Genomic DNA, 12,208 nt, shown 5'->3' with positions numbered 1-12,208 from the left:
TGCCCAGAGCTGGCATCATGAAAAGACAATTTCTGTTGATAAACTTTTTTTTTTTTTAAAAAAATCATTCTCAGCCAAATAAGCAAATGGAAAATACATCCATCATTTAGACTACCTTCCATATTCCTTAAGATACAAGGGAGACAACTGGAATGGTGTGTGTGTGTGTGTGTGTGTGTGTGTGTGTGTGAGAGAGAGAGAGAGAGAGAGAGAGAGAGAGAGAGAGAGAGAGAGAGAGAGAGAGAGAGAGAAAGAGAGGAAGAGAGGAAGAGAGAGAGAGAACACAGTGAGCTGAAAGAAGTTTAGAAAGCTGCTGCAGGGTGTAAAGTCAGAGCTTTATCTTTTATGTGACCATATTTTTTATGCGATAATGTCCCTTACCTATTTCAAACCTCCTTTTATTTTTCTGTACAATGGAGATAATAATGCTTGCTTTTCCACGGTTATTCTGAAAAGTGAAAGTAATGCAGATAAAAGCGCAGGAGATTAGACACTAGAGAGGGCACCAGGAAAATACACAGAGGGAGGGCTTGGGGAAACAGGCATGAGAATTCACTGGCATAGTTTCAGTGGGCCAGGATCTTAATATTTAGAGACTGTCCCAACACCTTTTGCAACTTTGGAGAAGACTTTCCGCTGAGTCAACATAATTGGGGAGCCCCACAATAAACTGCATATAAATCGAGAGCAGCAGGAGGGCAGGCAGGGGTGGCAGCTGCCTTACCCTTGGCGGAGGTTATTCCCCGGTAGAGTCTCGCCTGCACCCAACCCCTCAGTTTGCAAGCCTTGGAGGAAGACAAAGGCGGCTCACTGGGACCCCCTCCCCCAGTTGCGTGTTTCCTTCCTGTCAAGCCCCCTGGGAAGCTGCAGGGTGGAGAAGCACAGCCTGCACGCCGGCACGAAACAACCTAACTGAAGGCTAGGTCAGGCTGAGGGGATTCGGCTGTAGAGCCGTGGAGGAGGGGAGGCGGAGGGGGCGCTGGGGCTCTCGCTTCCTCCAGCCCAGCCCTACCTCCCAGTCAGCCCGCGACATCCCGCGCCAGCCACCCGGCCTCACAGAAGCTGGACTTCGCGGACACCATGCAGTGGATTAGAGGCGGAACGGGAATGGTGAGTGCACGTAGCTCTAGTTTTCCCTGCATGAGCCCTAATCCTCCAATTCAACCGCCAATCCCTCGAATTAACCTCCACACCAGGAGCCCCCATACCTCTGCCCACCGCCCTCGCCACTGTCCTTCAGACACCAGTGAGCTTCCTGTAGCCATTTTAGGAGTCTCTGCTTGCCTACCAGATCAGTAAAGACCCCTCCCACCCCCCACCCATAGGCATTTCTGCTGCCCTCCGAGACTGGGGTAGGCTCAAGCTGGGGGATAGTTGAAGTGACCAGGAGCATCTCAGGTGTTACCTGGGATGCCCGAGAAGCAAAGGTCTGATATAGGGGCTCTCTGTAAGCAGTAAAGCTCCCAGGATGCAAGCAGGCTGGCAAGGGGTCGAGGGGAGCAGCCACAAAGCCAAGAACTGTAGAGAACATTATAGGAGAGCTGCATGACCTCCTTAACTAGGCTGTATGTACCTGTCACCCCTAGCTAGCTCTAGGGCCCAGGGCCACCCAGATGGAGGCTATCTGGGAAAGACCTGCAAAGCTTCCTTGCTTGGGATGGTCTCACCCAATCCACATTTAGGGCTTTGTCAAGGAGAGATGGCTACAGAAACCCTGATCTTCTAAATGGGAATTCAACTACCAGACCCCCACAAATTCAAGGACTGTGCTTTTGTTTGTATGTGTAGGTATGCGTTTAGTATCATCTTCAGTTCATTTTATGCCATGGTGATCCCTTTTATACCTGGAGACCTTGAAATGACTTCCCTTTGCAGAGAGGAAGTGGTGCCTGAATCCTGATGCTTCTCTGAATCAGCCAGGGACGGTCCAAGTCTGGTTAGGGGCACTGGGGAGTGGAAGGCCACAATGACTTTGTATTTAGTACTGACAAGGGGTATTGGAGGGCAGTTGGGTTGGGTCAGCGGGCGCTGATGCCAGTGTCAGCACATACTTCTGCACTGCCACCCACAATCTGCAGCAAAAGCAAGGGAGTCTGAAGCAATTGGGCAAAGCATTGATATTTGCCTCCTTTTTATATTTCCATGCTAAAAAGAAGGAGAGAATCTGGTGTGGGCTAGAAATGTAGGCAAAGGAACTCCCCTTTTCCCTTCCTCAGGATTTTCTCAGGTCTCTGTTTCAGTAGTTCTTAAAGGCAGCTAGTTCATACCATTAAATGCAAGGGCTTCCCTAGCTCCTTTCCCCAGAACTCTCTCCTTCCCTGGGGACCCACAAGGCTAAATCAAATGTTTGTAGAACCAGTAAAAGTGAGAGCAGGGAGAGATATTAGAGTGCTTGCAGTCCAGCCAGCACACCAGAGGACACAGAGGGTGGGACAGATTGGTTCAAGGCCACAAACTCTTTGGAGGTAAATTTGAGTCTCCTGACTCTCCTTCACTGTCCTTCCTTAGTATTCCACAAATTACTGTTTCAGATGGTGCTAAGCAAGGTAGAAAAGAATGAATTGGGAAAAGACTTTCAGTAGGAACAAATGCTATAACATTTGCCTGAAAAATTCCTTGCAAGTTCCATGCAAATTTGTGGCAGCTGGGTCTGGGCGAGAGTCCCCCCCCCCCTTGCAAATATGTTGACATGTTAGGGCTCAGAACTGTGTGCTGAAAACAGATTAAATTAATGGAGAATTTGAACTTTTCCCAATTTTAAAAGAAGCCAATGACATATCTTGCAAAACACTATGTGATTAAAGGTTGATTGGTGAGGAAAAAAAAAACCTCATAATAAAATTTTAGGAGACCAAAGCAGTGACTATTCTATGATAAAAGCATTTACCAGCTGGTCATGGTGGCGCACGCCTTTAATCCCATCACTCCGGATGCAGAGGCAGGTGGATCTCTGTGAGTTCGAGGCCAGCCTGGTCTACAAAGCAAGTTCCATGGCAGCCAGGCTGAGATGCAGATAAACCCTGTCTCGAAAAACAGAACAAAACAAAACAACAACAAAAAGCATTTACCTAGCCACTTGATAGAATTCAGGAGGGTAATATACTATTATTTTAGCCAGGGAGGCAGAAAATCTTTAGTCTTTACCATGGTGTTCACTGTTGGGAATACCTTGGGTCTCAGATTTTTCTCCCTTAAATGGGATTATTAATGTCCACCAACATTACTTCCAGTAAATATTGGATAAAAGTTAACTAGTAAACTGACTATTCCTGGGCATGGGACTTGCCCTAGAGTGATGTTGATATACCCTGTGACACTCTACTGGAAAAAAGTGAATTTTCCCTTTTCTAGCAGGTGTCAACTGCAAATAGCTTCTTGGTTAGGAGTAGGATTCTGTGTCCAAATTTCCTTCTCGGGGCTGGGATTTTATTTGGTTTGAACCTGTGCAGGTTTTATTTTTCTGTTTGTTTTTATTTTCATTTTTTTGTGGTTTTTGCTGAGGAGGAGGAGAAAACATGAAGTTGGATGGGTAGGGAGTTGGGGGAGGGGAAAGAATATGATCAAAATATATTGTATGGAAACATTTTTAAATAAAAAAGTTAACTAGTAATGATTATGAGGGAAAAATAGGGAGTTAGGTATAGCCACCATTTTGAAATATGGCTCTTTCATTTACACTACACATTGAATTTTTTTTTAGCACATTTGACAGTTGCAAATTAATTCACAAGTTGCCATGTAACTCATATAAAATATTGTTTAGGAGTTTACGGAAATTACTATCTTAGTGGATGCAGGATGTTTAACTGTGAATTCATGTTGGATAATAAATTGTTCAGTACACTGATTTATAGTTTCCTCTTGAAATGATAATTGTCACTGAAATTAGAATTATGTCTAGAATGGAAATAATAGTCTCCGTAGAGTCACAATAAGATTAAGGGCCTGACTTTTATACTTTTCTGACTATTCTCATCCATGAATAGCAGTACCTTTATCTTCTAGGTGTTATTGTAGACATTGGTTTACTTAAAAAATGTTAGGCTATCTACTATGAATTTGCATGGATGTGGTACAGAGGGAAAAGAGTAGTGAACAAAAATAAACTACAATTATTCTTAGGGATAGTAGGTTGGTAGGGGATAACAAACCAGTCACACAAAATAATATATAATAAGCCAAGATGTGTTAAGCATGAAGGAAAATAGAACAGAGATGAGAATGGGATGATATATTAGGTCAGTTAAAACCTTTCTGGTTAAGGGAGAGTTAATCAGAAATATGAAAGAACGTAAGGTCCATCTGTGTATTTAGAAGAAGACGCTAGATGTAGGAACCAATGAGAAGAAAATCTAACTGGCTTGTTTAAGAAATAAAATGCAGTGGGCAAGGAATTAGTTAAGTGGGGGAAAATGTTGGATGAAATCAGAGAGAAAAATAAAAAACAGATCAATAAAAAATAGATCAATAAATGATATGGAGAAATGTGTGTGACTGAGATGAGGAGACATTGGAAGCTTTTGAGTTGATGAGGGGCATGATCTGACTTATATTTTACCAGGAGAATAGATGGTAGTGGTAAGGACAAGAATTGTGAAGAGGCTCTTACAATAGTCCAGGTTAGAGGTGATGGTGGCTTGGCTCATGGTGATAATGGTAGAGATGATGTGTATAATGAAAGGACTGTACCCAGTATTACTTGTAAATGGTTTGTCTTTTTATTTTTTGTTACCTATTAAGTCACTCATATGGCTGAGACTTGGGGAAGAAAGAATAGCTATATACATACAAGGGTATTTCATATAAAAATCAATGATTTGAATGATCTGGGTTGGACTCTTAGCCACTAGTGTAGGTAATGGAGATTTGGTTTTACATAGCATTTCAGTCAATTAACCTTGATTTCTGACATTCCAAGAAAATTAAGTATAATATTAATGTTTTAGAAATTTGGTATACTTAGCATATATGGTATGTAGAATGGATCCATTTTATTTTTTGAGACAGAGGTTCACTATGTAGGCCTGGCTGTCCTAGAACCACTCTGTAGACCAGGTTTGCCTCCAGCTCACAGAGATCTGCCTGCCTCTGCCTCCTGAGTGCTAGGATTAAAGGTGTACGCCACCACTGTTCAGCTAAATCAACTTTTAATATTCTCTTCTGTATGACAAAATTATGTTGAGTAATAATCATGAAATGATCAGGACTGTTCTTCATTTTCATAACTTGTTCTTTAATTTTCAAACAATTAATGGAAATGAACAATGCATTTCTATTTTAAAGAAATATGAATTCAGAGTTATCACGTGTGTGAACTAAGATGAGTAGCCACTGAACAATTAGACCTTGTACCTGGCTTTGTCTTGTTCTTTAAAGTTTAAAAACACAACAAATTCCCCAGTTGATCATATAGAATAACAGAATCATCATGTTCTGGTTTTTTCTTCACAATCATTGGGGTATCACTGTTTACTTAAAACCCACATTTAAAATCCAAAACATATAGTGTAAGAGGGATTGTGGATTTTACAAAAGCACTCAGAACCACCTTGAATGATTCTGAACCTTCATAAGACGAAAGAACCAAATGAACACATGTCGTCAACTCTGCTTCTGTGTGGGCGTGTCCCAGTTTCCTTCTCCGTTGGTTTCATAAAACACTGGCCAGAAGCAACTTGGGGAAGTAAAGGGTTTTTGTGGTTTACAGGTTATAGTTCATTATTGAGGGAAGCCAAAGCAGGAACTCATGGCAGGAACCTGGAGGCAGAGAACTAAAGGAACATTGCTTAATAATTTACTCCCCATGGCTTGCTCAACCTGCTTTCTTATATAACACTGGACCACTAACTTAAGAGTGGTACTACCTACAGTGGGCTGGGCCCTCCAATATCAGTCATTAATCAAAAAAATGCCCTACAGGCATGCCTACAGGCAATTTGATGGAGGCAGTTTCTCAATTGAGGTTCCATTTTCCCAGGCGACTCTAGTTTGTATCAAGTTAACAGAAACTAACCAGCATGGAGGGAACTATGTAGCTGTGAGTTCTCTTAGTAATATAAGCCTCTATGTGTTTACTTGGGTCTGAGCAGTTGCAGGCCCCAACAGGACTGGAGAAATCTCCAGCTACACTCAGGTATCCTTTAATAGATGTCTTCTCAGAAGTCGTATTTAATACTCTGATCTACAATGGAAACTAAATGACACTATAATTTACATTTGTTAGCAAAGAAGAATTGAATGTTAGGTGATACTTGCAGTCACTGTCATAATTACTCTACCTATATGTCTGCTACTATAGAAGTACAGAATTACAGACTGCATAGAATTAGATTGTGAGGCAAAGCCTGATGGTACTGATGATAGTAGAGAAGCTGTCACGATATATCTTGTTCTACTTTGCTTCCAGCACCTAGAGTATTCTGTGAAACCAAGTTGAGGGGGAGATTCTTCACTGAAATAAGCAATGCAAAATGGAGTAGTGAGCAGCCTTTGGGGAAGGGCTAGAGAAGGGAGATGACCAGCATAGTCTGAGCCTGAGTCCAAGTGTTGAGTCTGATGTTTGGACAGTCTTGAGTTGTAGCTATCTAGTAAGAAGTTAGTGATCTAGATATTGAACTTAGAGGAGATTGAGAAGCACTGTGACAGTTGAGGTTCTGAAAGTAGACCCAATGAACTACTAAGAGTTTTAAAATGGCATGTAGCCTGTGAAAGTGAGAGATGGAAACAACTTGAACCTTCTCCTTTTTTAGGTCTAAATGTCAGAAGGAAAATGATGAGCCTAACTCTTTACCAGACTAGAATTGTTATAAAGATTTTAAAGCATAATACACACTGCGGACAGAACATATAGGCAACTTTTGATGGGGGTGGGGATGAATATGAATGAAAATTGTTGAATGGAGTCCTTTGTAGCAGTTGGGAGAAATTATTTAGTCTTGCCTACTGGGCCATTTGTGTGGGATCTATTTGAAAAGAGTTCAAGGGGGAACTTGATATTTTGAGACAGTAATATTTGTAACACCACTTGTCCTTCTTGGGATTAGCCATTTGAGGTGACATTAGCCTCGAGGAGCAATTAGAAGTTAGGCTCTGATTGTTTGCATAAAACATCACTAATCACTGGGTTATGCTTCCAGCAGTTAGGATCTGTCAGCTAGAGAGTGGGGAATTTTGCTTCTTATATTGACCTTTTTTTTTTTTCCTCTACCTCCAACCTTGGCATATCAGCAAAGCCAAATAATTGACAAGAGAGTGAATATTTCTTGTCTTCTGGAACTGATTCAGAACTATAAAATAGTGAATTTGCATTTGAGGACCTGGTTAGCATTGCTGATCTGTCATATAGTCATAGGACTATAAAGCATAAAAGTTTTGAGCAGAATTTTGGAGAGGGGTGGAGTTAGTAGTTGTAGGAGTTTGAAGGCAGGACTCTGACATCACTTGGAGAGTCATCCTTGGTTGTGGGAGACAGGTATTGATGATGATGATAACATTTGACATTCCTGAGGGGTTAATGGCCTGTGACCAGGAAAATACCAGTCACCCAGCTAAATTAAAAACAAGAAATGTGCTATATGAGCTGAGAGTTCAAGTCCTTCCTGTGAGATTTCCTAGGAGATTTTCAGGCCAGGAGATGTGTAAATGTAAGGGAGGACTCTCAGGAGAGAGCACACCAGGAGAGTCATGGCTATGTGGACAAAGGAATCATATCCAGGTGAGATTTTGAGTGCCTTAGATTCAGGAAAGACAAGGAATGGTTCTTTGGGGTTTAGGGGTTGGTTTTAAGATAGAGGATATGAGTAAAATGACAATGAATATGCCCCAATACAGTATTACTCAAGGAATAGTTGATCAGGTCTCCCTGTAGAAACAGGTCTAACACGAACTCTCCAAACTGAGTAGGATTCTGTAAGATGGCAAAATAATAAAAAGGAGCTTATAAAAATATTTCATAGAACTCAGAAAAGTGATAGAATGAGTCTTGGCTACTTACTGGGTTCTGGGAATGTCATTGAAGGGTTTTACTTAGGTTTCTCCAGAAGAGTAGACAGATCTCCAAGAGCCTCCCAAGAATAGCTTGTTTGAGCTTCGTGTGGGTGGAACAGTCTTAATTAATTTTGCCCAGATAAATGCACAGTGATAGGCCTTGTCACTTGACTGTAGTTGGAGACATTAGAAGGACTTGATAGGATCCAATCCAGATAGCTTTGGGTGGCTTTTTATTTTGTGAGAGGGTTTTTATGGGAGACCCAATCTCCAGGGTTAATGTGAAAAGGTCTTTTCTGGAAGATGGGTTCAGTCTTGCATTGTGCTTATTCAGGTACTCAGTGAGAGCCTTGATTGTTTGACTCAGTGATAATATGCTGAAATAAATTCTGAATATCTGAATCTAGTAAGAAGTCTGTCTGGAAAAAGAGCTGACCCTAAGAGACTTCAAAGGAGTTGAGGTGGGTTGTAGAATTGGGAGTCAGTTGGGAGAAGAGTGGGTCACACTGTTGAGTGTTGAACACAAGCTTAGAGAGATCTCTTAAGGGTTGAATGAGCCCTTTCTGCATTTCCAGAAGATTCATGGAGCCAGGCTACATAGTGCTTAATTTTACAAGCTTCAATCACTTCCTGAAGGATACTGGAAATGAAAGGCAGACTACTGTCAGACTATGGGGGCTGAGGAACTCAAAGTGAGGAATACTGTTTTATAGGAGAGTGGTTTCCTTTGAGGCTTTCTCTGTCTTAGTGATGATGATATCTCCTGAAACCAGTAGGTATTTTAGTCCTCTGTATGCGTGTATGTGAAGGCTGTCACATAAGCAGCTAGGAACTGACAGGGCCACAAAGTTTGTGTATCACTGTTCCCAGTGCTACTTTCTTTCACTCATGTACATTACAGAGAAAAGGGATCAGTAAGATCAGAGAGAACTAGTACTGGAGAGTCCAGAAATGCATACTTTAGGCTATGTAGGGCCCATGGCATTTTAGGGACCTGGTCTTTTGGCTCTTCCTCTGATCCGTTTTAGGCCTCATTAAAAGGTTTAGCTTTATGGTCAAACTGAGGAACCCACTTCCATTAAACTCTGCTCTGATTGAGAAGATCCTTAGTTGTTTTGTGACAGGATTCCCCAGAGTTAGAATATTATCATTTTGATATTTGGAAAGGCTCCTTGGACCTGAGGCTAATAAAGTTCCAGGGACTGGACTTTTTTTTATTCTTTATAATAATGTTTTTATTTAGTCTTTGATAATTTAATACACTATTTTTTTGGTTGAGACTTCAGGGACTTTGTAAAAGAAAACATATTCCCATAAGGCTGACTTTTAAATAGTTAAGATTGTATTTGACTGTATGTAGGTTAGTCTTCATTGCTGATTAATAAATCATCTATATACTAAGGGAAGTTACTCTTACTGGGAAGTTTAAGGGAGGATAAGTCTTTGGCTAGATAGGGCCTGTCCAAAGAGGTGGGGGGCTACCCTAAAAGCTCTGAGGTAAGACAGTCCTTGAATGGAAGGATTCTCCCACAGGAGAGAAAATAGGAAATAAGAGTACGGGTGGATAAGAATAGAAAAGAAAACATACTTTTAGTCTAACACTGAGGATCAGGAAGTGCTGGAGGGTGTCTGTTCCAAAAAGGTGCAAGTACAGAAACTATGGCCTTCACATAGTCTTGTACCATTCTGTAGAATCTATCTGACTTTTTTCCTGCCAAGACAGGGTGTGGCATGGAAAGTTACAGGGTCTCAGTAGCCTAGTAAGCAACAATTTATCAATGAAAGAGTATAAACACACACACACACACACACACACACACACACACAGAGAGAGAGAGAGAGAGAGAGAGAGAGAGAGAGAGAGAGAGAGAGAGAGAGAGAGAGAGAGAGAGAGGCTTAAAAGTATATTGGAACCTTAGAGAAAAATGGTTAAGAGTCTGTGATAATTAATCTCAGTTATCAAGATGAGATCTAGAATCACCTGGAAATGGTGCCTCTCTGGTCATTCCTGTGGGGGATTTTCTTGATTAAGTGAATTGAGAAAGGAAGACCTGCCCACTGTAAGTGGCACCCCTGGGCTAGGATCTTTAGTGAGCACTAAAAAATGGAGGTATCCCATACTTTAGGAGGGATTTATTGTGTGATGTAGGTGTCTATAGTAGAGACTATAGGGAAGCCTTTTGGGACATGATCAGACAGGAAATTGTCATGTCACATAAGCAGGAAACCTGTCATTTCTGGAAACAGGCCTTTCAGGTAGCCATGCCCTAACTAGAGAGGGTTGTAAGTTGGACAAGACCATACCCAGCCTCACTGCTGCCTGGAGACAGAGGCAGACTAATCACTGTCACATACTAACCAAGCCATATGCCTCATATGTCATGTTCCACAGGTCACATATTAAACAGGCCTATTGTTTTACCGAAGTCTCCATCTGACTGTTTACCCAGGAATGTATTAGAATGAACCAGAACAGTACATGTTCCTAATTCAGACCACCAGACACTTAGGGTCATTGAACCTTATTTGGTAATATAAAGGAACCTTTACCTTGTGGTGCAACACCTTGTCTTTCTGACCACCTCACAAGTAACATGAAAAGAAGATATCTTGCTTTTTCATGCTGCAGGTATTAATAACATTTGCCTGAAGGACAATTTGATGCTGTATTTCTTTGTCCTCTCTTCTTCCTCTCTAAAACCTAACAGTGATTTCTTGATAGGAGTGCCATAAGAGCCTTTAGAGTCTCAAAAATGTTTCAAAGGGCCTGAGATTTAGGTATATTTCTACCTACAAAGAGCATAGTGCAGCAGGAAAGGACCAGAGAGGAATGAATGCGAAGATAGATATCTATTATGCAGTTTAAAAAGGGTGTAAACTGAGGGGCTTGGGACTTGCCATCAGTACTCTTGAGGAGGCCTGGGGACTTGAAGGTGGAACCCCTGAGGAGGTGAATTGGGCTGGGAAAGAAGTGCTGGTAGCTAAAAAGAAAATATTTTTGTTCCTTGCCACATCTAAGATTATATGAAGCTTGTTCACAGAAATGGAGACTATGGGCTTCATCAGTCCTGAAAGGGAAGGGGATTTCATTAAGCTCCCCATAGTCAAGGAGCAGAGTTCTGGCCATTTGTCCTTTTTAAGGTTTGATTAGAGCCTGAGCTCCTTGGATGGAGGCTGGGCTTCTCTCATTAAGGAACAAGAAATATTCTGCCCTCCAGTGTGCCTGTATTTTGCAAATTGGACATGGTCCTGGGAAAAGCCTGTTACAGAGTAGAGAATTTTGCCTTTTATTTTGGCCCTTTTATGTCTGACCATTTTGTCTCTATTCCAAGCAATTTTGTCGTCTAATTTGAGTACTTGCAGGGCAACACTGTTGGCTTTTCTTTCTGTAGTGCCCCTGTTGCTTCTGCACCGCCTCGGGTATAAGGTTCAATTTATGTATACTTTTGCCCAAGTCTTTAGACCAGAGATTAGCACTCTGTAGTCTGCCAGTCCAATTTAGCTCACAAGTTAAGAATGGGTTTACAGTATTAGCCGGGGACAACCTTGTGAGTTCCTGGGGTTTTCCCTGGCTGCAGATTTCTCCCCATCTCCTTAATGGTACACTCTGCCAAGATATCATTGATCCCAGCTAAGACCCATAGCAATGGCGGAGAGGGTGCTTGAACTAGCCTTCCCCTGCACTCATTGGTGTCTACCCTAATTGTCATCACAGAACCTACATCCAGTGACTGATGGAAGCAGATGCAGAGTTCCACAACCAAGCACTTGGCCAAGATCCTGGAGTTCAGCTGAAGAGAGGGAGGAGGGATTATAAGAACAAGGCGGGGGTCAGAATCATGTTGGGAAAAACCATAGAAATAGCTGACCCAAGCTAATGGGAGCTCATGGACTCTGGACTGACAGCGGGGGAGCATGCGAAAGTTGTGTGGCTTTAATGTGTTTGTGGGTCCCTTGGCAATGGGACCAGGACTTACCCCAGATACAAGAACTGGCTTTTTAGAGCCCATTCCCTATGGTGCGATGCCTTACTCAGCCTCAATGCAGGAAGGAGGGCCTAGGTCTGACCTGAACTTGGTATGCCAACCTGTTTTGACTACCCAAGGGAGGCCTTATCCTCTAAGAGGAGGGGATGGGGGTGGGATGGGGGTAGGTTGGGGGGAGCAGAAGAAGAGGCAGGAGGCAGAACAGGGGTTGGTATGTAAAAGGAAAGAATTTTTTA

The 12,208-nt window shown here is 42.1% G+C and overlaps 1 protein-coding gene across 3 annotated transcripts in view; it reads left to right on the top strand.

Moving 5' to 3' along the window:
- Positions 1-698: 698 nt before the first annotated feature.
- The window catches only part of Arhgef9 (Cdc42 guanine nucleotide exchange factor 9), a 161,668-nt gene continuing 150,158 nt past the window's right edge, over positions 699-12,208 (top strand). Inside the window, exon 1 of one of the 3 annotated variants that reach the window (XM_028861411.2) lies at positions 699-1,110. In XM_028861411.2, the coding sequence (XP_028717244.1) occupies positions 1,081-1,110 (30 nt within the window). In that variant the 5' untranslated portion in view covers positions 699-1,080. The remainder of the gene's footprint in view (positions 1,111-12,208) is intronic. The other 2 variants (XM_028861418.2, XM_028861419.2) reach the window with 2 other exon arrangements.

The sequence above is a fragment of the Peromyscus leucopus genome, chromosome X (genome assembly GCF_004664715.2).
Source record: "Peromyscus leucopus breed LL Stock chromosome X, UCI_PerLeu_2.1, whole genome shotgun sequence".
Taxonomy (NCBI): Eukaryota; Metazoa; Chordata; class Mammalia; order Rodentia; family Cricetidae; genus Peromyscus; species Peromyscus leucopus.
This window is presented reverse-complemented; position numbering and strand designations above follow the sequence as displayed.